The 25,385-nt window shown below is 47.3% G+C and overlaps 2 protein-coding genes across 2 annotated transcripts in view; one reads left to right on the top strand and one right to left on the bottom strand.

Moving 5' to 3' along the window:
- The window catches only part of cdh23 (cadherin-related 23), a 159,815-nt gene that overhangs the window by 10,985 nt on the left and 123,445 nt on the right, over positions 1–25,385 (bottom strand). The window contains exons 35-50 of the mRNA XM_064318147.1: positions 12,211–12,432; positions 11,949–12,068; positions 11,633–11,813; positions 11,367–11,500; positions 7,431–7,640; positions 7,136–7,243; positions 6,010–6,112; positions 4,782–4,907; positions 4,453–4,656; positions 3,426–3,884; positions 3,075–3,191; positions 2,667–2,891; positions 1,183–1,352; positions 928–1,065; positions 652–771; positions 58–235 (exon numbers count right to left, since the gene is read on the bottom strand). Coding sequence (XP_064174217.1) covers positions 58–235; positions 652–771; positions 928–1,065; positions 1,183–1,352; positions 2,667–2,891; positions 3,075–3,191; positions 3,426–3,884; positions 4,453–4,656; positions 4,782–4,907; positions 6,010–6,112; positions 7,136–7,243; positions 7,431–7,640; positions 11,367–11,500; positions 11,633–11,813; positions 11,949–12,068; positions 12,211–12,432 — 2,815 coding nt within the window. The remainder of the gene's footprint in view (positions 1–57; positions 236–651; positions 772–927; positions 1,066–1,182; positions 1,353–2,666; positions 2,892–3,074; positions 3,192–3,425; positions 3,885–4,452; positions 4,657–4,781; positions 4,908–6,009; positions 6,113–7,135; positions 7,244–7,430; positions 7,641–11,366; positions 11,501–11,632; positions 11,814–11,948; positions 12,069–12,210; positions 12,433–25,385) is intronic.
- vsir (V-set immunoregulatory receptor) lies at positions 14,040–24,974 on the top strand. Its single transcript, XM_064317625.1, has 6 exons — positions 14,040–14,318; positions 21,596–22,000; positions 22,584–22,634; positions 23,085–23,195; positions 23,531–23,558; positions 23,961–24,974. The coding sequence occupies exons 1-6, from the start codon at positions 14,249–14,251 to the stop codon at positions 24,154–24,156; spliced, it is 861 nt and encodes a 286-aa protein (XP_064173695.1). The 5' UTR covers positions 14,040–14,248; the 3' UTR covers positions 24,157–24,974.

The raw sequence follows: 25,385 nt of genomic DNA, 5'->3' as shown, positions 1-25,385 counted from the left end.
GCTCCACACGCTGAAATGGCGGATGAATGGCGGACGAACGGCGGCTGAGCCTCCCACCGTAGCCGGGCCCCTGCAGGCTGTAGGTCAGGATGCCGTTCTCTCCCTCGTCCAGGTCGGTGGCGGTCAGCGTGATTATGGACGTCCCGCTCGGCTCGTTCTCAAACACGCTGGTGCTGAAGACCCGCTCCGAGAAGCGCGGCCGGAAGTCGTTCACGTCCAGAACCGTCACCAAGACCTGCGGGGCAGAGAGGGAGCGGGAGTCCAGAACATTCCGCTTACACACTGCTACATACTGAACATATACAAAACTCTCCAGTGAATGTGCTGATGCACTCCATGCCATGTATTAGATTTATTACGTGTGTCTACAGGTGAACAGTGTCACTGCACAGTGCGTGTTAGACACACCACAGGTGTCCACAGGTGAGCAGTGTGATTATGTGTGTATGGAATGCTGTGCAGGTGTCCCTTTTGTGAACACGATTGCAGAGTCTGAATTTATTACTGATTTATTACTGATATCTAAAGATGAACACAGTCATCGTACTGCATGCATTCAATGTATTAGTGTATTAGACTGACAGCTGTTTCCTCTAAAGGAAAACGTGGTGATTGCATGCCGTGCACAAGTTCAGATAAAGTGCCTCGCACCTGGACAGAATTCTCCCGACGGTTGTTGGCACTCCCTCCCGGGTTGTCCCTGGCAACTGCTGTCAGGGTGTAGTGGTCCTTCGTCTCGCGGTCCAGCGGAGACAGGATGTAGATGTCGCCCTGTGATGAGGAGGAGCGAGGGCAGAACAGTGACAACGGGAGATGAACAGGAAGGGAAGAGGGGAGTGTGTGTGCGTGCGTGTGTGTGCACATACGAGTGCGTGCATCTGTGTGTGTGCGTGTGCGTGCGCATGTGTTTAAGTCAGGGAGACTCACGGTTGATGGAGTGATGCCAAACTTGCCCTCCCCGTCCACCAGGCTGTACTCGATGATGGCGAACAATCCGGAATCCGCATCGGTGGCGCTGACCTTCACAATGACCGTGCCCAGGGACACATCCTCGAACACGGGCCTCTGCAGAGACAGGGAGTAGAAGAGACGGGAAGATTAAAGCCTCACGTCAGACATATGAGCAGCTAAAAGAGATGTGTGCAGCACTGCACTGCACTATTCTGGGCTCTTTTCAGGCACCTGGTAGGAAGGCTGGGTGAAGATTGGATTGTTGTCGTTGACATCGATGATCTGAAGGAACACTGGCAGCTCAACAGCACGCACTGGAGTGCCTTGGTCCTGGGCTCGCACGGTGAAGTTTAGCCACTGCACCATCTCATAGTCCACAGTCCTGTTGGCCACGATCTTACCTGAGCAGAGACACGTCAGTCACCAGGGCTCAGACACCAGAGTGATGACTGCTGTACCCGTGTGGGGTGTGTGTTTAAGGGCAGTCCTGTACCTGTGTAGGTGTGTGGTTAAAGGCAGGGTGTAGGTAGTGTGTTTTAGCAGTTGGTGTGTTTAAGGTCAGGTGTAGGTAGTGTGTGTGTTTAAGGTCAGGGTGTAGGGCAGTGTGGTGTTAGGCAGGTGTAGGCGTGTGTGTGTTTAAGGGCAGGGTGTAGGGTCAGTGTGTGTGTTTAAGGGCAGGGTGTGAGGGTAGGTGTGTGTTTAGGGCAGGGTGTAGGTAGCGTGTGTGTTTAAGGCAGGGTGTAGGAGGTTGTTAGGTCAGGTGTAGGGTAGTGTGTGTTTAAGGTCAGGGTGTAGGGAGGTTGTGTTTAGGTCAGGGTGTAGGGAGTGGTGTGTTTAAGGTCAGGGTGTAGGGTAGGTGTGTGTTTAAGGTCAGGGTGTAGGGTAGTGTGTGTTTAGGTCGGGTGGTTGTGTGTGTTAAGGTCAGGGTGTAGGGTAGTGTGTGTGTTTAAGGTCAGGGTGTAGGGTAGCGTGTGTGTTTAAGGTCAGGGTGTAGGGTAGCGTGTGTGTTTAAGGTCAGGGTGTAGGGTAGCGTGTGTGTTTAAGGTCAGGGTGTAGGGTAGTGTTGTTTAAGGTCAGGTGTAGGCTGTGTGTTTAAGGTCAGGGTGTAGGGTAGTGTGTGTGTTTAAGGTCAGGGTGTAGGGTAGTGTGTGTGTTTAAGGTCAGTCCTGTACCTGTGTAGCGTGTGTGTTTAAGGTCAGGGTGTAGGGTAGTGTGTGTGTTTAAGGTCAGGGTGTAGGGCAGTGTGTGTGTTTAAGGTCAGGGTGTAGGGTAGTGTGTGTGTTTAAGGTCAGGGTGTAGGGCAGTGTGTGTGTTTAAGGTCAGGGTGTAGGGTAGTGTGTGTGTTTAAGGTCAGGGTGTAGGGCAGTGTGTGTGTTTAAGGTCAGGGTGTAGGGTAGTGTGTGTGTTTAAGGTCAGTCCTGTACCTGTGTAGCGTGTGTGTTTAAGGTCAGGGTGTAGGGTAGTGTGTGTGTTTAAGGTCAGGGTGTAGGGTAGTGTGTGTGTTTAAGGTCAGTCCTGTACCTGTGTAGCGTGTGTGTTTAAGGTCAGGGTGTAGGGTAGTGTGTGTGTTTAAGGGCAGGGTGTAGGGTAGTGTGTGTGTTTAAGGTCAGGGTGTAGGGCAGTGTGTGTGTTTAAGGTCAGTCCTGTACCTGTGTAGCGTGTGTGTTTAAGGTCAGGGTGTAGGGCAGTGTGTGTGTTTAAGGACAGTGCCGTACCTGTGGAGGGATCCTCCAGGCGCACGTACCCCCCGCGGGGGAGGTGGAGCAGCTGGTAGGTCACCTGGCCGTTGGGACCCTTATCGGGGTCGACGGCTGAGACGGACAGGAGCGTGGTCCCGGGCTGAGCCCCTTCCAGAATCTTCTCTGAGAAATTCGACACCCCAAACGGGCGGAAGCGCGGGACGTTATCGTTCACATCCAGCACGTTCACGGTCAGCCTCGCTGCGGAGAGAGAGAGGAAAGATGGCCAGAGAGGAGAGGAGTGTGAAAGAGGGAGAATGAGAGGGAAAATGAGAGAGAACACTGAAATCTATAACTTCCACATTTACAACGCTTGATTGTGCATGCCTCATATTTAATTAAGAAAGCTTGTTTGTAGGCCCGCAGAGAAAAGAGACTCCTCACCATTGGGGACACTGACTGACTGATCGATGACGTCACTGGCGTTGTCGTGAACGGACACCATGATCTCAAAGCTGGCCACCAGCTCTCTGTTCAGTGGGTTACGCACAAACACTGCACCTGGGGAGATGCATGTACACACAAGCACACCCACAAACATACACACAGACACAAACATACTGTTGAGTCTAAATTCAACAAATCAGGACACCTGTGTGCGTTATAAATTATTGGTAAGTTATTTAGATGTAATTACAAAATGAGAATTTTAATAATAATAATTACATACATTAGGGTTAATTATATTGGACCCCTCCCTCCCGGTGGTTAGCGTACTAGGTCCTCAGAACTGACCAGTGTGGAAGTCGATGCCGAAAGAATCGTGTAGACCATCCACTGGGTTGTTTCCGTCATCCGTGGCCTCCACGGAGATGATATAATACTCCAGACGGGGTCGGAGGTCGGGGTCCTCAGCCGTGAGGGTGGCCACTACTGTGCCTGCTGGCGTAGACTCATTCACGCTCACAGTCTGAATGGGCTGCAGGAAGTGGGGGCGGGAGTCGTTGATGTCGTCCAGGACGACAGAGAGCGTGGCGGTGCCAGAGAGGGGCGGGGTGCCCCGGTCCGTGGCCACGACGACCAGCCGGTACGAGCTGCGCTCCTCCCGGTCCAGGGTAGCGTTAGCCACCAGGACGGCGCCGGATAAGGACTCGATGACGAAGCGGTCCTGGGCCCCGCTCTCCAGCCTGTACAGCAGCCAGCCGTTAGCGCCCGAGTCCGCGTCGCTGGCAGAGAGCTGCGTCACCACCACCCCTGAGAGGGAGAGCGGGAGAGCGGTGAGCAGGGGGTGGGGGGCGTGCGGGGAGAAGCGGAAGGTTAAATGAGGGCTGGTGACACATTTCGAGCCTGCATATATTCACACTTTGCCCTTGCCGTGTGAAACGGGTGGGGCTTAACTGTGTGGTTATGAGGGGTACAGAGTAAGCGTGTTTTTTTTCACGGTGTGGTTGTGAGTGGCAGGGAAATGGCCCCAGAATGGCTTATCTGTGCGGTTATGAGCGACAGGGAGTAAGTATGATTTCATGGTGTGGTTGTGAGTGCCAGGGAGCTGGGTGTGGCTTAACTGTGTGGTCATGAGCGATAGGGAGTAAGTGTGATTTCATGGTGTGGTTGTGAGTGCCAGGGAGATGGGTGGGGCTCAACTGTGTGGTCATGAGTGGTAGGGGAGTAAGTGTGATTTCATGGTGTGTTTGTGAGTGATAGGGAATGGGGGGAAGGGGCTGAATGGGGTGGTCGAGTGACAGGGAACCTGGCACGGCTTTACGGCATGGCTGTGACTGACAGGATCATGGGCGGGGCTTACGCACGCAGAGCGGCTCACCTGTGCGGCTGTTTTCGGGCAGGTGCACAGTGATGCTGGCAGGGCTGAAGACAGGCGGATTGTCGTTCTGGTCCAGGATGGTGATGGTGAGGGGGACACTGCTGTTCAGACCCCCCACGTCCTCCCCCACCAGGAAGAGCTCCACCCGCGGGTCTGAGAACGCCTCTCTGTCCAACAGCGCCCCCCCTCGCACTTTCACCACACCTGACGACACAGAGAGAGAAATGCAATAGGTATTAAAAGATGAGGGGGGGGGATTATGATGTAAATATGATTGAAATTAGACAGTGCCGCCACCACGCCCCTGACAGGGATCTTGAGTGACAGACCTGTGACAGAGTCCACGGTAAAGAGGTCCATTCTGGGGCCCAGCAGCCGGTACCTGACCACGGCGTTCGGCCCGATATCCCTGTCCTCCGCCAGCACCGGCCCGTTCAGCAGAGTCACCTCACTGCCTGAGAGGAGGTGGGGGGAACAAGGAGAGGAGCGGAGTCAGAGGAGAAGAACAGACTGCACTTTACCCCCAGTCTGATACCAACAGGTCATCAGCCACGCTGGAGGCATTCACTGTTACACAGGGCAGGGCAGGGCAGGGCGACACATCGCTCAGGGGGACACATCACACAGGGGGACACATCGCTCAGGGGGACACATCACACAGGGGGACACATCACACAGGGGGACACATCACACAGGGGGACACATCACACAGGGGGACACATCGCTCAGGGGGACACATCGCTCAGGGGGACACATCACACAGGGGGACACATCGCTCAGGGACACATCGCTCAGGGGACACATCACACAGGGGGACACATCGCTCAGGGGGACACATCGCTCAGGGGGACACATCACACAGGGGGACACATCGCTCAGGGGGACACATCACACAGGGGGACACATCGCTCAGGGGACACATCGCTCAGGGGACACATCACACAGAGGGACACATCGCTCAGGGGGACACATCACACAGGGGACACATCACCAGGGGACACATCGCTCAGGGGACACATCGCTAGGGGACACATCACACAGGGGACACATCACACAGGGGACACATCGCTCAGGGGGACACATCACACAGGGGACACATCACACAGGGGGACACATCGCTCAGGGGGACACATCACACAGGGGGACACATCGCTCAGGGGACACATCACACAGGGGACACATCGCTCAGGGGACACATCACACAGGGGGACACATCGCTCAGGGGGACACATCGCTCAGGGGACACATCACCAGGGGGACACATCGCTCAGGGGGACACATCACACAGGGGACACATCGCTCAGGGGGCAAACACACAGGGGACATCCACAGGGGACACATCGCTCAGGGGACACATCACACAGGGGACACATCACACAGGGGAAAACATCACACAGGGGACACATCACACAGGGGACACATCGCTCAGGGGGACACATCGCTCAGGGGGACACATCGCTCAGGGGGACACATCGCTCAGGGGGACACATCACTCAGGGGGACACATCGCTCAGGGGGACACATCGCTCAGGGGGACACATCGCTCAGGGGGAATACCTGCAGGCGCGTTCTCAGGGATCTCCGCCCGGTAGCTGGGTCGACTGAAGATGGGCCTGTTGTCATTCTCATCAAGGATAGTGATCACCAGGGTGTCTGAGTCCTGCAGAATTAGAGAACGAGTGTACACAGTGTGCAGTGAGTGAATACTGATGGTGTATACAGTGTGCAGTGAGTGAGTAGTGATGGTGTACACAGTGTGCAGTGAGTGTGTAGTGATGGTGTACACAGTGTGCAGTGAGTGTGTAGTGATGGTGTACACAGTGTGCAGTGAGTGAGTAGTGATGGTGTACAGTGTGCAGTGAGTGTGCAGTGAGTGAGTAGTGATGGTGTACAGTGCTAGTGTGTCAGTGATGTGTAGCAGTGAGTGATGTGTAGTGATGGTGTACACAGTGTGCAGTGAGTGAGCAGTGAGTGAGTAGTGATGGTGTACACAGTGTCTGAGTGGGCACTGAGTGAATACTGAGGGTCCGTGGAGTTGTTTTGATGTGTATACAGTATGCAGTGAGTGTTAGTGAGGGTGTACACAGTGTGCAGTGAGTGAGCAGTGAGTGATAGTGATGGTGACACAGTGTGCAGTGAGTGAGCAAGTGAGTGATAGTGATGGTGTACCAGTGTGCAGTGAGTGTGTAGTATGGTGTTACAGTATGCAGTGATGTGTAGTGATGGTGTACCTGTGTGCATGAGTGAGCAGTAGTGAGTAGTTGATGTGTACACAGTGTGCAGTGAGTGAGCAGTGAGTGAGTAGTGATGGTGTATACAGTGTGCAGTGAGTGTGTAGTGATGGTGTACACAGTGTGCAGTGAGTGAGTAGTGATGGTGTACACAGTGTGCAGTGAGTGAGCAGTGAGTGAGTAGTGATGGTGTACACAGTGTGCAGTGAGTGAGTAGTGATGGTGTACACAGTGTGCAGTGAGTGTGCAGTGAGTGAGTAGTGATGGTGTACACAGTGTGCAGTGAGTGTGTAGTGATGGTGTATACAGTATGCAGTGAGTGTGTAGTGATGGTGTACACAGTGTGCAGTGAGTGAGCAGTGAGTGAGTAGTGATGGTGTACACAGTGTGCAGTGAGTGAGCAGTGAGTGAGTAGTGATGGTGTACACAGTTCCTCTGGAGTGAGGCCCTACCCGGCGGGCGATACGGGGGTTCTCTGGGTTGTCTTTGACTGTGATGGTCAGTACGTATGTGGCCACTCTCTCTCTGTCCAGGGGTCTGTTCACCTGTACAACCCCCGTCTGGAGGAGGAGAGACAAACGGAATAAGAAGACATAGTCTGTCCAACTGGATGACAACATAAGAACTGATTTATTCCTTCCCTCCCTCACTGATTTTCTCTTCTACATTCTCTCCCTATCCCAGCTCCTGTGGTTTCTGCTCCCTCCCGCCCCTCCTTGCCTTGCACCTCCTGCCTCGCCCCCTCACCGTGTCGTTGATGTAGAAGGCCCCGTCGGTGTTGCCGGCGGTGATGTTGAAGGTGAGCAGGGCGTTGCGGCCGCTGTCGGCGTCCTGCGCCCTGACCCGAGCCACCGAGGTGTGGATCGCTGCTCCCTCGCTCACGCTCACGTTCTGGGGCATGTCCAGCAGGACCGGGTCATTGTCATTAATGTCCAGAACACGCACACTGACCACCACCTGAGAGAGAGAGGGAGAGAGAGAGAAAGGATGAGGGTGAGAGAGAGCGAGAGAGAGAGATTAGTTTTTTCCGTAAGACACCCAGGTGTCTCCCCAACTCCCACATATATGTATGTAGCTTGCCATTGAGTAACCCTGAACATGAGGACACCATGTTCTTGGTTTTCAACTTTTCTGATATGGATTTGGCAATTTGATAAAGGCTTTAAATACAAGCCTTCTCTGCAAAGAGTATGTTGGAACTCATCGGTCCTGTGTCATTTTCCTTCAAAAGAGCACCTTCTCAATGTAACTTCACCTTCGCAGTTTTTACAGCACTTCAGCTATCTGCTGTCAAAAAAGATCATTAATAAACCCAAATGGTGTTATTTCACATGTATATCCTCCTGAGACTGGGCAGAAAGAAGTTCTAAGTATTTTAGTTTTTGACATAATACAAGTGTCTTAGATGACATGTTGCAGAAAAGTTTTTTATTTTTTATTTTATGTTTAATGAATATCTTGTGTAGTGGAGGTTTTTAGCATAGTATAATACATGGTTCTTGAGATTAAGACCAGAGACTCATGTCCCCTACAGAGAAAAAACAAAATTGCTGGGGCTCATGAAGATATATAAGAGTATTTGCCTTCAATCATTTTGAAAACTGTAGTTTTCTATACGCTATGTATAATATGGTATTAACCATGTATTACATAGTATAAATCACTATTCTTGATACTATCAGTGTTTTCTACATTCAAAGCAAAAGTGTGGGTGTGTGGGTGTGCGTGCACATACGTATAAATGTGCATGTGCGTGAGAGACAGTGAGAATAAGAAGGGGAAAATCCGCAGCAGGGTTCCGTATGGTGAGAGACACTGACACAGAACCGGCTTAAAGAGGAGACAGAAACGCTGAGCTGGCGGAAAAGAAAGAGAAAACCCTGTTTCACCTCACGTTTGTTTCCATCTGAAAAATTAAAATAACATTAAAATAAGTCTGATGGATAAAAACAGAAAACTGTTGATGGAATTGTTCAAGACTGGGTTTGGCAGACTGTTTGGAAAATGTAACGTGGTACTGATTACAAATGACATATACTAAAATGTAATTAGAAATGTAATCTGGTGGATTATTTCAAAGATGAAATCAAATATGATTACTTTTTGATTACTTTTAGTTTCATTAGTCAAGTATATTCTAGAATAAATATGTAAAAATACACTAGTTTGTATGTTTCTAACAAGACTGTGGTTTCTTATTCATTCTTTGAATGTGTAGCTACAATATATACAATCATGTCCTGCTTGCTCACCCTCTTGTGAAGGAGTATATGAGCTGTGTATGTGTGTGTGTACGCGTGCACGCATGTGAATGTGTGTGTACATTGTGTGTTGAAGTAATCCAAAATATAATCTTGTATTCATTAGCTAAGTAACTATAATCTGATTGTGGCTATCTTAAAAGGTATCCAGGGATGATTACATAATTTTATTTTCTTACTTCATTTTTGTAATCGGATTACTTAATCCAGATTACGTGAAAACCGTTACTGCCCAACACTGGGGTTTAACTTCTGTAAGGAAGCGTGAAAGCTTTATTCACCCTTCAACTCAGAGAGTAGTCTACCACACTTTAGGGATATGTACACATATCCTTACTCGTAGAGCTAGTTATGCAATGCTTTGGAATGAACTATCTTGAAGTACTATAAAACTCTTTAAAATAATATCTTCCACATATGAAGGAGCTTAGAGAAGCCTCCACCCTTTTAACAGTTTCTGTTCAGCAGCGTAGTGCTCTTTGGTGTGAGGGGTAATGTATAAGGATAGGGGTAAATTCAGAGTGCAGGGGGTGTGCAGAGGTTACTGAGGGCACTACTCCTGTTAAGCCCGTTAAAGATGGTGGGAAACTACTAACGCAGACCCCAAAACTTAGCTCCCAACCCTGCACACCGTGGATAATACTCTCACATTTTTCCTTAAACAGGAAGAGCTCCTCCACTAAGCTGTGTCATTGCAAGACATGGGAACTGTCGCTGCTGATTTTTTTTTCTAAACTCAATTCAAAAATCAATAGGATCCAGGACGGCACTCAGATTGAGAATTTTATATTTTCGCATGAGTGTTTTGGGCAAGATGCTCTTCTTCAGCCTGCCAAAAGTACCATGCAAAACAGGTGTAATCAATCATATATCGCCCACCTGGCATACCAGGTGGAATCACATGTGACATTACAGGGCCAACCACATACATGAAACAAGCAAGTCAGATCAAACAAGCCAATTATAATTCCTCATTAAATCCTGCTGACATTAATGCATCTAAATAGTGAATCCAAAAAGATTCTCTCACAAAGAGGGATTTATGGTTTATGATTATGATTTCCTCCCCATGAGGCATTCTTATAGCTTCAATGCCCGTGTATTTTAATTCACTTAAACTATGTTTAGCTGTTAAAATGTCAACAGAGAATTTCTCATCCTTGTTACATAGAGAGCATTTGTGTTCACAAATTCTCATATTAAACTGTTGTTTAGTTTTACTTACATAATGCATTTACCTACATAATTCTATAATCAATTACCAGCCCCTTTAGCCAATCACTACTGGTACTTGAAAGCAATTGAGTTCTTTAATCTCTTTGGCTTATATGCGTAGGCTACTTGCGTACCACTAATGTCACCCTATGTAATAATGCATTAAAGCACACAATTACGTGAAATATGGCTAAAAATAATTTTTGATCCTGATGGATAATTTACAATAAAGTGTTTTTCAAAGTGAAAAATATATATTTCTTGGTCTTTCTGGAGAGCAATCTAAGATCAGCATGGTTTTAATGTTATCCTCCCAAAATGCTATAATTCCCAAAATGCTAGTGTATAAAAAGAAATAGGTAAAATTAAATTAACTGGTCAAGCAGCGAGTGTGCATGTTAGCGTGTGAGTGTGTATGCTAGTGTGTGGGTATGGACTGTTTGTGAGCGTGTATGTTAGCGTGTGAGTTTGTATGCTAGTGTGTGTGTATGGGCTGTTTGTTAGCGTGCATGTTAGCGTGTGTGTATTGGCTGTTTGTGAGCGTGTATGTTAGCGTGTGAGTGTGTATGCTAGTGTGGGTATAGGCTGCTTGTGAGCGTGCATGTTAGCCTGTGGGTATGGGCTGTTTGTGAGCGTGTAGGTTAGCGTGTGTGTATGGGCTGTTTGTGAGCGTGTATGTTAGCGTGTGAGTGTGTATGCTAGTGTGGGTATGGGCTGTTTGTGAGTGTGTATGTTAGCGTGTGGGTATAGGCTGTTTGTGAGCGTGCATGTTAGCGTGTGGGTATAGGCTGCTTGTGAGTGTGTATGTTAGCGTGTGGGTATAGGCTGCTTGTGAGTGTGTATGTTAGCGTGTGGGTATAGGCTGCTTGTGAGCGTGCATGTTAGTATGTGGGTATAGGCTGTTTGTGAGTGTGTATGTTAGCGTGTGTGTATGGGCTGCTTGTGAGTGTGTATGTTAGCGTGTGTGTATGGGCTGCTTGTGAGTGTGTATGTTAGCGTGTGTGTATGTTAGCATGTGAGTGTGCATGTTAGCGTGTGTGTGTATGGGCTGTTTGTTAGCGTGTATGTTAGCGTGTGTGTGTGGGCTGTTTGTGAGCGCGTATGTTAGCGTGTGTGTGTGTATGCTAGTGTGTGTATGGGCTGTTTGTGAGTGTGTATGTTAGCATGTTAAATGCGTTAAATGCGCCTCTCTTTCTGTCCGCCTGACCGTGCTGCTGCGGGGCGGAGTCCCCAGGTCGCGGGCGGTCACAGTGATGTTGTAGAAGGCCGTGGTCTCTCGGTCCAGCTCAACGTCTCTTCTGACACGGAGCTCTCCCTCCACTGGAGAGATCACAAACTCATCTGAGGAAGTAGAGGAAGGAGAGAGAGAGAGAGAGAGCGATATAAAGGGAGGGATGTTAGGTTACACTCAAACATACAAACATGTATGTACGCATGCAAACACACACACACACACACACAGCCAGTACTCACTCTCTGGGTCTCCTGCAGTGATGCTGTACTCCACTTTGCCATTAAGCCCTGAGTCCTCGTCAGTAGCTTTCAGGGTCCAGACCCGGGGCCCTGGCTGCCCCTCAGTGATGTCAAAGGGCCCCTCAAGAGCCCGGGGGAAGGTAGGGGTCACGTCATTCACATCAATCACATTCACCAGAACCTGTGAAAGAGAAGCTTTTAAACTGACAATCAACCAAAACAATAATCAAACCTACTACAGGGAGTAGGGGAGCGCGTTCATGTCAGTATTATTGGTTGGGACTGGTTTTAAGAGTTTGTGTTGTGGTGCTCTCACCGTTGTACTGGATGTCAAGCGGAGCCCAGGGATGGGACACTGGTCGGTTGCTGTGACAACAAGCGTGTAGTGTCCACTGCTGATCTCATAGTCCAACTCCCTCACCACTACAATAGTACCCTGGATGCACAGAAGGTGATTAAGTGCTTAAGTGATTAAGTGAACATGGCCTGAGCAACAAAACACCACCTGTTACAGTTTTCATAACACTTTGTACTTGAACTCCCTGTGTGGCCCTTTGGGTGAGTTTGGCTTTACTCACTGTCATGGCGTTGATGCGAAATGTTTGGGCCAGGTTGCCCTGGGTGATGTTGTAGCGCAAGGTTCCATTCAGCCCCTCATCTGGATCGGTGGCCGTCACCGTGGCGATGGTGGTCCCCACGGTCTGTGGGCCTTCACTCAACACCGTCACATACTCTACCTCGGGAAACATGGGAGCGTTGTCATTCTCATCTATGATGTGTACCCAGACTGTCGTTGAGGCCTTTGGTGGAGGAGAGAGGCAGACAGACAAACAGAAAGAGAAGAGTTTGATATGGTGAGCCAGGCAGGTGCGGTGTATTTGGCCAGCTTCACCGCCGCAGCTGTTGGTTTCTCTGAGAGCAAATGCTCCCTTTAGGGACACAGTAGAGAACACAGCTGCATTGTAGGACACCTGAGTAAAACAGCCTGTCCCCTTTGTAGAACACCGGTTCTCAAACCCGGTCTTTGGGACCCCTGTGTGCATTGGTTTTCATTGCAGCCACAACTGCAATCCCAGAATGTTAGCAAGCTGTTTTTTTCTTCATTAGATGCTTTTTATGTTTTGAGGGATTTTTTTAAAGACTGAAGTGAATCAATAGGCTCCTAATCGGCAAAAATGCGGACATCTGGCCATTAAAACTAACAATATGGTTGCTATATAACTAAAACACACATGTTCAGCGACCTTAATTGAGCAAGAGATCAGCTGTAACAATAGCCAGCATACACAGGGGTCTCCAACACTGAGTTTGAGAACCACTGCTATAAAAACCCTGTGCAGCTGGATTTGTCCCCTACAAACTCAGGCACGGCGCTGTGTCCTACATCAGAGCTGTAGAGCTGGGAGGGTGCCCCAGTGAAACCCTGAAATGCCCTGGGCCAGACAGGACTGTGAGACAGCAGCTGTTTCATTGTGCCCACCTGGTTTCACACGTCATAGCAGTGTGACACAATTCTGTAGATCATTGCATAGAAAATCTCAGCGAGAGAGAGAGAGAGAGTGAAACCAGGCTCTTTCAGGGTGCCTGGTCCTGCCATGCCTGTTTGGCCTGTCTCAGGGCTGCCTCTTTTAGGGAAGAGGAGCGCGTTCCGTTGCTATTTCGAGCCTTTGTTTTCTGGACCTGAGTCCAGATTACATGCAAGAAATACACACTAATACATATTCAGGTCCAAGGTTCCCTTACTGAATCTGATGCCAAAGCATGGTGCATGCAAATCTTTATCCATTTAGATCACATTAACTCTGAGATTTCAACATCCTGTTTTAAGCCCAAATGTTTTGCTTTTGTTAAAAAAGACTTTTTCTTCAAATAACTGCAGCAGAAAAAACCCTCAAGCATGCACGCCCTCACGCACGCTCACACGACTGCGAATACGAGTAAATAAGCATCAGTAAATATCCACCTGGACTGTATGTAAAAAAGTACAGTTACAGTAAGTTACTCTGGGTAAGCACGCTGAATGCCTAACATGTAAAGGTTTCAATTTAATTAAAAATGTTAAATAACACAAAATGCACATTAAATTTTTGTTAAACCTAGGAAAACAAAGAAAAGCACAATAAAACACGCCATGGTAATTTAGTTGACTTCCAGTATAAATTTAGTTGACTTCAGAATAAATCAGCCCAACTCGTAGGTTGTCAGTCCCTCTTCCACCGGACAACACGTGTAATTTTCACATTTAGTGCAAACATAATTTATTACATATTAAATGTTACAGTGCACGTAAAATACATCATTTTGAAAAGCTACACCATTTTGAAAAAAAGTGGGTGAGTTGAGAGGAGCAGAAGAGGGCGGTCGTTCAATGAGCGTGCGAAGAAGAAACGAGGGCGTCTCCTATACAGAATTGCAACATCAAGCCAAGCGACTGTCATCGGAGAACACAGCTGGCCAGAGAAGAGATTTCATCAGACAGATCTTCGTCTTGGGCGTGGAGTCTGCTATTTCACATCCACAAGAAAAAACTAACAGTACAAAATATCCAAACTGTAAAATTAATCTGCTTTAAGTTGGAAAGTTTTTTTGGGGGAAAACATAACCCACAAGAACACCATGTCGGATTCGTACCGGAGAAAAACGGCTGCATTGCGATTGTGTTTTCATCTTATTGTCATAATTGAAGGTAAGCAAATATTACGCTGCTAAAAGTCTGTTCTAACCAGCTGGCTGTTCAAAATAAAACTTTTCTTTTTCTCCCCCGGACTGGAAGAACAGGACGTGCACAGACCTGTTGCATATCTATGTCCTTTTTTAAAGCTTTGGGTCAATGAGTAGCCTAACTGACACGCAGTTGACATGACGTTTGCGATCACAAAGCACGCAACATTCAGTAGGATGTTAGCTAGTTGTGCGTGCAGTCTATGTTTAATATATTGTGGCAGTTTGTCGTAGGCTACCTGTTTGAATATAGTTATTATTTGTGTAGGGTATAGCGCTGTCAGGGCGGTTTCCCAATTTCCATAAAGGTAATACATTTTAAGATCTAGCTGTTTGTTGAAAATTTTCTATGCAAATATGTAATCAATACCCTCCACAACTTGCCTGTGTCTGTTTTTAAAACCAACCCATATGTTGGCTACACTTTAATAATAATGAAAAAGTTACTCAGGTACTTCCAGTTAAATTCACTCGCCAATACATTTTTCCAGTGCACTGTAGTAGATAATATGACAGTTCTCATAATCTTGCACCGCAGCTGGTTTAAAGAGCCGTGCTGCTTCTGTGACTATCTACGCTTTTAATTTCCTGTTGTTGCTAGTCTGTGTAATGTTCTGCGCAGTGTCTCCAATAGCCTTCGAGTTGTTTTTCATACTCATTTTAAGTATGAAGCCATTCTTAAACCAAGCTGTGTTTGTATTTTTAGGCTACTTTGGGCCTCTTGTTGGGTTGTTTTACACCGACTAGTTAGATGCTGAAAATTAGAAGCGAAGATGAAAACTGTTTGTTGTTGTATCAAGTAGGCTATATTGTCATGAACAGCTGGCGCCCGATTTTCGTTTGTGTAACCTACTACCTCTCTCTCCCCTGGCTGGGTTTGAGAGAAGAAAACCAGCTGCCGACGCGATTCTGACACAGTAGGCTAATCAACTTCCAAGTCCCCAGTCGCCCCAACCAAAATGCTGTTCAGGGTGACTGAGGGGACTGGTACCTCTATGGGTCACGGGCAACGAACGCTCTGATAAGCCCCAATGCCACCAGAGCGAGACGAACCTTGACTTAATGACTTGTTTTTCTAGTTACTGGAAATAAGGACAAAGAGTGCTTTTACGAAACAAGCAAATACGCAAGTAAATAAATAGGAAAATAAGTAAATAAATAAATAAATAAATAAATAAATAGATAAATAAATAAATAAATAAGGGAAGTAGGCCTAGCCTTTTGGAAATTCCAAATGGAATGCAGTGAATCAGAAATCAACAATATTATTTAATAATTATTAGTAATTATGCAATTGTGTAACATTTAGAATATAATAACTATTTATGATTGGTTTCATCCTCTAGTTGCAGGCTATATGGTTTTCTCATTACTTTGGATTGTACTTCCAATCAATGCACAATCAATTTGAATTCCATGAGGTTGTGACCCAAAGAAGCACACTTGCTGAAAGGCAGAGAGCAAGCAAGAAAGACCATGTAGGCTACATCTCTCTGACTTAAACACCCATTTCAAATGAAAAGCTACAATATCAGCAGAAATCCTGCCGTTTTCTGTCGGGCATAGCTAGGTATCAGTGGACAGATGAAGCACAGAACATAACCAGATCTCAACCACCTGTTATCACAAGTTTATCAGAGGGTCTGTAGCCTGAGGTCTGAGACCAAATGGACACTCGTAACTCTCCATGCAGCCCAGCCAGTCCCAAGCCGTACTGAGGCCTTTTGTCAGAGGTTTCCTTCCTGAGCTCCAACCGATTGTTCACACCACAGATTTGCAGATGTGTTTGAGGGTAGCCCAGGACATACAAAAGTTAGTGACCCTTTTATTATTATTATTATTATAATTATTGTGTGGGGGGGGGGGGGGGGCACTAAGATAAATCACCTTACATGCATGTACACACACACACAGATCACCGGAATTCTTTATGTGACCCTATGTGAGTACCACAGGTGCTTCTGCACCTTATCTCATCCCCAATCGGTCTCTCTCTCTGTCTCTCGGACATAGCTGCCCTGTCCTGTCCGCAGACCAGCCTGTAGCTTCCTGCTGAATTCAGGATCACCATGGTTACTGGCACACACCTGGGTCACTGTAATCGATTGACCAGGCTCCTTGATTGTGTGACACAGGAGTACGTGTGTGTGTGTGTGTGTGTGTGTGGGGGGGGGGTTATGTGTTCATTATTGGCCTGGCAGGTGTTTTAATCCCCAGGCTCTGAGCCAAAAGGAAAACATATTGGGATAAAAGAAGGAAACCTTATTGTGGCTATTATTGTTTGTGTATGTCCGTACGTGCGTGTTTATGTGTGTGTGCGTATGTGTTGGGAGGGGTTGTTTCTCAGTACACCAGGCAGGTATTGGCAAGTTCAGTGATTTTAGGTGACTGTATCTAGACTTGGATCTGACTTCTGCAGGGAAGTAATGATCTTAGCAAGCACGGCATGGAGGTGAGAAACACATAAACACGCACACACACACACACCCTGGCCACAAAACTGTGGTCACAACATCTGCAGAGCCTCAGTCTGAAGTGAGATATGTGAGAGCTACCATTGCCGTCTTCACCCTTGTTCTGAGGTTGTCTGCCTCCCCCTCTCTAAGACCCCCCCCCCCACTCCACTCAACGATACTGTGCAACAGGACCAGGGCTCAAAAGGCTGTTATTTACAACAAGGAGACACTGGTGCTCTATACTGTAAATTGAGAGGCCAAGACAGCAGAACTTGAGGGAGAGAGAGAGAAAGCAGATAAGAGGGAGAGGGAATATGAGAGAGAGCTAGCAGTATCTAAAGTTATTAAAGAAATATGAGTGGACACAGGGGTGTGTGGAAATATATATCTACCTACCACAGAATGAAGGCCAGTAAGAGACAAAGGCACTATATAGCATTATGGTTTCCCATTCAGTTTTTTTTAAGAAGCAGTGCTTTTTCTTAGTTTTCCTTGCTGCCCAATTATTAAACTACTACAGAGGCTGGGAGAAATTATTTTGGTTTTTGACTTTTGACATTTTGTGATTATTTTTAGGCTCTTTGTTTTTAGACATTTGAAGTTATTTTAGGTCTGACATTTTGAGGCGTTTGTGTTTCTGGGGGTTTTGGTTTATGTCGATACACAGCAACTGTGGATGAGTGACAGGAGAATTCACTGTTGAGTTATTTTAGGGATGGGGTGCCTGACCTCTTCTCCTCTCTATACCACTTTCCTTAGTCTGAGGGCTTAAGTGTTTAGGTAATGATGCCTTCATTAATATCCCAGGGAGGGTGATGAAAGACTGGAGGTCTCCAGTCCCACAGTTTGAGTTCTCAGCTGTTTCACTGGGGGGGGGGGGGGGACAAGGCCTTATGGGTAATGTAGTTATTGCTGATAATCCTTCAGGAGACATTTCCCAACCGGAATTCTTCCCTTAAAAAGTCAATGGCCGATAGCTGGATTGTTCTGGACAGTGTACTCTTGTCTGTGTCATCATTTTGGCTTGAACATGCAACAAATTGTGGAAACAAAATGCTGCTGGACAAAATTTTATCTCCACTTTTCTGGCTATTTGCCAAGAACATATTTTAGACACAAACTGTGTTTGGAAAAAAAATAGAAGAAAAAAATGTGAAAAAAGTAGCAGGGGGTTAGCTTCAAAATCTTTCATACATGAGTCCAAAATCAGACGACAGAAAGCGTCAGCTCCACTTCATCAGGGATGGCAGTTTCACACCTCCTTCCTTACAAGCTGAAAAGAGAAAGTTCAGAGAAAGTGCAAAGGTGCTATTGGCCTTTGCATCTTTTAAATTCATTCAGGGACTGTGTAAACCAGGGGAGGGGTTGGCTTGCTCTCTAAATACCAGCTCCTGTGACCCTGCGGCCTGGGGCACAGGGGAAGCACTGTTCTCTGAACTCCCATAGAGTCAGCCAAACCAGCCCATCCTCTCTGACTCTATTAAGCAAAGGCCCTTCATGGCATGTAAGGTTGCAGTCTGGACGGTACCTATGCAAGCACACCGTGTACTTTTACATGTTTTGTACAATTTTAAGGTCATGGAGTGGGGGCCGGGGGGTACTAAAGAAGTCTGACGTCTGATGAGGAATTCCCACAAAAAAAACGATGTTTCTTAAACTTTTGTTAATGCAGATTTTTTTGCATGTGAGGTATTGACTTGCTCTGTACCTCCCCCTCCCTGCCGAGATGCTGTAAAACCTCTATGTGCACTTTGCCCACAACACATTGGAAATGGTCTGCAGTTGGCTTAGATAACCTGGTGGGGTGAGGGCAGAAAGACGTGTGTGTTAGTGCTCTCTCTATGTGGGTGGGGGCTGGGGAAACAGGTAATAACAATAGAGACTGAGGAGCTGAAAGGGGGGAGGAGTATCAGTGTAAAAACCGGATTGCTTTATTAATGGCAGGCGTCTCCTGAGACTGGATTGGGTTCTCAGGATGCCATGCTGAATGGAAACATAATGGCATAATGGAGAATAGTGTGTGTGTGTGTGTGTGTGAGGCAGGGATGATGGTGTCAAACAGGGGCCTGCGGTGTGTTGTAGTTTTCCTATGAGAGGCAGGAACAGCCGGAGGGCCCGGAGTTTCAGTTAATCACATTCCCTGAATTTCCTATTGGTCTTCCTGCCACACACACACACACACACACACACACAATGCACTGACCGAGAGAGGGTCAGCGACAGGACAGCTACTGTATTTCCAGACAATGGCAGGGTTTCCGTTTTCAGTGTCCATCTGGGTCACTCTGCTAAACTATTCAACCTCTGTGTGAGTGACACCCTCTTTTTTTTTGCTACTTTTATTTTAATTTCTTATATATCATAGAAGATTTCTGCTTGATTTCTTCATCAGCGTTCTGCATACTTTAGTTTCATTGACTTGCTCTTTATCATATGTTACCCAATGATAAATTGTACTTTTATGTCTGCATTAGCAGTTGAATTGTTAGTTCTCACGGAATGTAAGTTTCCACACATTCAGTATCTATCCTCTATCCTTGGATATCTGATCAGTCTCAACATTGAGGTTTTTACCCTTTCTATTGTTCAATTTGACCATTAACCTGCAATCTAAACTCAATCATGCCTGAAACACAAAAAGAACTGTGCTGGAATACAGGCGTGACTAGCATCATCCGCAGAGGCGCTTGGCAAGGCCCATATCCGCCCTCAGCATTGTCTGAAGGCCCAGGATGAGGGCTCGTTTGGGCCTTCAGTCCCTGATTAGAGGGCATGAATGAAAAGCAGCAGAAGCACTGGCCTTGAGGGCTGGATCTGAGTATGGCTTGTGTAGACACTGGACACTGAAACAGTGCTTGGTGCAGAGATGGAGAAGCATTAGAGGGAGAGAGAGGGGGTACCAGCTTTACTCTGAACTAGCCCTGCCGAGGGTTAAAAAGACCACTTCCTCACACTCCCCACCCAGCAGCCACACACACACACACACGCACACACACACACACACTTGCACATACTCTTTCACACACACACACACACACACACACTCAAACACACACACATACACACACACACATTCAAGAATTCCGGCAGATCTACATGAGGCCTTGTGGTATATACCAGCACGCACTTGTAGAAATAAATGCTGACGTCCTGCGACAGAAGTGTGTATGGGACTCATTATGCTATTATTACACTCTGTTGTTTTGGGTGCATCTGCAGATCAGAGAGTAGAGTAGTGGATATAAGAACTGATCAAAGCTTATTTCTGTGTGGTTGGGGTCCTGGCCAATTTTGCGTATGGTTTCGTATGGTTTCAGAATGAATGTGTTTGTGGGTGTGCAAGTGCATGCCTGTGTACTGTGTGTGTCTATAACGCTGCACATAGAATCCTTTGGTAAATAAAACTGCTCAAAGACGTTAGCTTGGCACCAGTCTGCAGTGACCAGTGTTTTTTTTCCCTCTTTTTTTCTGAGGATCACACTCCAAGTGAATGCGAGTCAGAGCTTGTAGGGCCTTTAGGTGATCTAATCAGGGGAACGGATTTTAAGTAGGGTGGGAGAGAATGCACAAAGATAAAAAAAAAGATTTAAGCAAGAATATGAATTATTATTCCCATTCTGGATAAACTGGAAGGAAGATGATAAAAATAATGAGGGAGGGTATGATGAATTAAATTGAAAAAACACAAAAAAAAGCACATTCACTGTGTCTGGCTGGCACTGTGTGACCACTGTGAAACAGGTAGAGAACAGGGTGTTGTGGCGTATGCTATGAGTCATTACATAAGGGATTTGTTACCATTAAAGAGACACCCAGATACATTGCTTGCTCCACCCCATTGAAGGGGTTGCAGAAAGTTCTTATAAACAGCATCAGTTCTAGAATGACTGTGATAGCTGATACCACAGTTATTAGTATTTGCCACTTGATCTGCACCACATGTTTGTAAAAAAACAAAAACACCCTGCTCATACTTTTAGCATCAAATTGCACCTTAGCATGTTTTTCCTGGTGTGGTATTAGTGCATTAGTGATAGCTCAATGTCTTCAATGTGGTTACCATGTGCATTTGTGGAAATAACACACCTGTAACACACTCTGAGCATCAAATGGAAAAATCACGAGAGCGTCTTCACACACTTCACTTGACGCGTATGTGTACACAGCCACAAAACCATAACCGCTTGACACCGCCATAACCATCCAATCCAACAGCTGCACAGCAAGTGCAGAAGAGAACACAGGATGCAACCTGACCTGCCCTAGAATTTTCTAAAGAAATGTGTGTGTATTGTACACGTTTGTCAGCATGTGCATGCGAGTAGTCGTGTTTGCATACGCTCGCCAATCCACCATTTAAAACCAACCAGCATACATGCATGAGAACACACTTAGAACCACTTGAGAGGACCTTCAGTAACCTAATGATTGTAGGGAACATGTTGAAAGTGAAGCTGCAACGTTGCGGCATTGAGCAAAACTGTTAGCAAGACGGAATCGTCACAATATGCACCAGATATGCTTTCCTTGACCCTCTTTTCTTGAATTTCCGGTACTTTGTGGCTCCGTGCCTTTGCTTTGTGCTAACGTTAGTGCATTTATACGTACATGAACGTACTCTCTTACCTTCACTATTCTATATTACTGCACTTTTGTACTCATAAAATATCTGTGTGTACATTATGTTAAGTCATTATTATGTCCCCATAACATCATGTAAGTCAGAATTCTAACAGATGCTATTTTTCTCTCTGTGCTGTGTGTCTTTCTGTCTGTGTCTTAACAGTGGGTGCCGAAACGCATTACCACCCAACGCTGACTGTCTCAGTGCCACACATGTCCTACATATGCCCGGAAGGCGCCAACGTCACCATGCAGTGCGTGGCGGCAGGGACGACCAGGTACGCCGGGGACCAAGTCAGGTTCGGCTGGCTCTTCACCGCTCACCAGGACCAGCGATGCCAAGACGACACCCGCCCCAGAATTCCCCACTCCAAGAACCACTCGCACGCTCACGCCGAGGGGGTGCACTACCAGTCCACCAGAGGCGTTTCCTGGATCACCCTGGTGAACGTGGCGCACGCCGACCAGGGCCGATACTGCTGCGTGGCGCTGGACATCCACAGGGAGGCGCACCGCGCCACTGTGGAGCAGAAACCCCACAACCACGTCCTGCTGACCGTCACACCCCGTAAGCACAGGCCCCTCCCCCTCAACTCCGCTTGTGACACGCCCCTTAAGAGTAAACCCCTGAACCTTCCGTCTGCCCCTGCGATACGCCGCCCCACATCTCGGTGACACGCCCCCCTGGAAAAAACCGCTCCCACTCTTCCGTGACGTACTCACGTGTGATAATCCTCCCCCCTTTTTTAGTGTGTGACGTGCAAATTCCGGCAAACCCCTCCTGCTGTTCTCTGTATGACATTCCCATATAAACAAAGCCCTCTCCTATTCTGTGAGACATGCCCATCTGAACAAACCCCTCCCCCTATTCTCTGTTTGTGCCACGGTCATTTGAACCCCACTTAATCGCTCTGTATGTCACACTGTTTCAGAACACGCATCCTTAAATTTATGAGAACCCCCTCCATAAGCGTGTGTCCATGGTTCTATGTGACATCATCAGCATCTTTAACCACACTGCCTAACTGTTGAGATGATTACAGTGATGATTATAGCTGTAATGCAAACATTTTAAAGAAACCCAGAAGAAAATTATTGGTAACAAACTCATCTGAGATCTTGACTGACACTGTGCTCCCATGTTTACCCAGGTCGACCTGGAAATACAAACTGCACTGTGATAGACCACAAGCCTCCTGAAGGTAATAAAGAAATAAATATGCAATTAAAAAAAAATTATTATTATTATCATTATTGATGTTGTTCTTGATATCAGCCACATATTAATTCCACATATTATCTCTGCCAGTCCTATAGTACACTTATAAAGTCCCAGGTTATGTTGTTGAGCCGCAGCACACTGCACTAGGAAGAGGAAGGCAGTGGACGAGTGCATCACATGGAACTGAACGTGTGAATGTGTGGGCAGCTGAGAGGCCGTCAGCTCGGTGTATTCTGAGCCCATATTTATCATACAATCAAATGTCTGTGCGTCAGAGAGTCCTGCTGGTGTGCCCTGCCCCAGAGAGAGCTGAAATTCCTGCTGTATCTTCCAAAAAAATGACAGTAATTTCCTCTGGCCCTTCCTTATCTCCACCCTTCTGTCTTTCCGTCTTTCTTTCTACGTATGTCTCGTTCGCTTTCTCCCTTAGGGTCTGTGGCGGCAGGGCTGGCGACAGCAGGGTGCATCATGGGTATTCTCTCATTGCCGCTCATCTTACTGCTAGTGTACAAGCAGAGACAGACTGCCCAGTCCAACAGACGTAAGTAACCACTGTGCACGCTCACACAGACACAGACACTCACACACACACACCCACACACATACATACACACACACACACACAGAAACACACACACACACACCACGCACACAGAAACACACACGCACACAGAAACATGCAAATACACACATGCAAACGCACCCAGACACACACAGCAGTCTTTAAAAACACTTTGAGTGCTTTTCTGTTCTCTTCATCCTGGTCACTATGGAAAACTCATTTCCTAGCTGAGCTCTGTAGGCCTGCAGGCATGTTAGCTGTAGCACTGAGGCTGAATGAGATCTTTTCTAACACTATTTCCCCTCTCCCTGCAGGTGCACACGAGCTGGTGAGAATGGACAGGTGAGTTCTTCAAAACAAAAGCAACAACAACAATGGAAATTTTATGAAAAAAGTGTTGTGTGTTATGTGTAATATCTACAGGCTGCATGCTAACCGTGCTACCTCTATGAATGGCTGCAGACGGAAGCAATGTTAGCTTTTGCATGCAGCCCATGGATATTGTCTAATATTTTCTACTGGATATGTGGGGATGAAATTGACATCAATACCTATCAGGAGAGATAGCCAAAAAGCTAATTTCCCAAAAAGTCAAACTGTATCTTTAAGGAGTACGCTGTGGTTGTGCATTTGTTTCACAGTGGTTTTCTCTTCTCTCTTTCCTCCCAACTTCCCCTTCATACTCCTCCCCTTATTCTCTCTCCCTTTCCTCCCCATCCCCCATCTCCCATCCTCTCTCCACAGTGAGGCACAAGGTCACGAGAACCCTGTGTTTTTGGGGGGGTCACCCCAGAATAAGACGCGAACCGTGTCCCAGATCATGACCAGACAGTCGTCGGAGACAGGGCGCCACCTGCTGTCCGAGCCCAACACCCCCCTCTCTCCCCCTGTCCACGGAGACGTCTTTTTCCCATCACAAGGCAAGGCACCGACGCGCTAAACGCTCTGACGCACTGCCAGTGTGAGACACACGCGTGCACCGACGTTTCCCACACAAAGGCTTTACCTGGGCGGGCCACGCGGGTTTTTTAACAGCCGCGCGCCTTCGACGAGGTGAACGTTTGCGAATGCTCGCTAACGTATTCAGACTTTTTTTCCGTTAGCTTATCTTCGCCGCGAACTGTCGCTAAGGTTAGCTAAGGTTCTGACGTGGTTGAAGGACGGAATTGCCTTTGACTCGGTCCGCAGAATTTAAGATGAAGCGTTTTAACGTTTACCACACTGAACTACCCAGCATTCGTTTTGACACAAACCAGTCGCAACAACCAATCAAAACAAATAAATATGGCTAACAGTTGCTCTTAAACCTTTCTAACTGCATTAACCATGGAGAAAATTACTACAGATCAGTGCATGCAGACCGTTTGTTTTTCATTGTAGTGAAGCATTGAATAACTAATAGACCGTGTTTTTGGTTTTTGGGTCATCCCCTCCCCCAGGCAGACTACCACAAGTATATTTCAGATCTGTGGGAAAACAACACAGGCACACACAGAAACATGCAAAAACACACATACACACACACACACACACACACACGTGTGAGCATACACAAATACTTATTCAGTGACTGCTAGCTGTCCACATTCATCCTCTCTTGACTGTACATTCCACATTGGGATAGCTGCTTTCTGTCTGATCCCACATTCCCAGTCTACAACTTCCTGTCTGTGTTGCACTCCAAGCATGAAACGCTCAGCACCTTAGACACACACACACACACGCACGCACGCACACACACACAGGCACACACACACACGCACACACACAAACACAGATGGCAAGATCCCGCTGTGATTGAGAAACTTGTGTTCAGCAAGGAGTCCAGTTTCACTTCCTGTGTAGGCATGTGAAGTAATGTTGATGAGAACTGATCTCATGGCAAACTGCACCCCCTGTACCGCTCTCCCTCCAAAGCTTGCACCTCAAATCTGTACCTGTAACGCACCAGCCCCAGCAGCCCAGCCCCAGCCCCAGCCCCAGCCCCAGGCCCAGGCCCAGCAGCCCAGCCCCAGGCCCAGGCCCAGGCCCGGCAGCCCAGCCCTAGGCCCAGGCCCAGGCCCGGCAGCCCAGCCCCAGCCCCAGCCCCAGCGAGTGTAGAGAGCGAGCAGGCCGTCTCTGTGGGGTACACATGTTTATACCCACAGCACCTGCACTGACATTCTCTGG

This window comes from Anguilla rostrata, chromosome 18 (genome assembly GCF_018555375.3).
Source record: "Anguilla rostrata isolate EN2019 chromosome 18, ASM1855537v3, whole genome shotgun sequence".
In the NCBI taxonomy this organism is placed as follows: domain Eukaryota; kingdom Metazoa; phylum Chordata; class Actinopteri; order Anguilliformes; family Anguillidae; genus Anguilla; species Anguilla rostrata.
Note: the sequence above shows the minus strand (reverse complement) of the source record. Positions and strands in the feature narration are given on the sequence as shown.

Bases quoted from the DNA above. Each gene is read 5' to 3' on its own strand.
- vsir (XM_064317625.1), top strand. From the start codon at position 14,249: ATGTCGGATTCGTACCGGAGAAAAACGGCTGCATTGCGATTGTGTTTT. The intron at 22,001-22,583 runs GTAAGCACAGGC...ATGTTTACCCAG, and splicing joins CCTGCTGACCGTCACACCCC to GTCGACCTGGAAATACAAAC. The intron at 23,196-23,530 runs GTAAGTAACCAC...CTCTCCCTGCAG, and splicing joins GACTGCCCAGTCCAACAGAC to GTGCACACGAGCTGGTGAGA.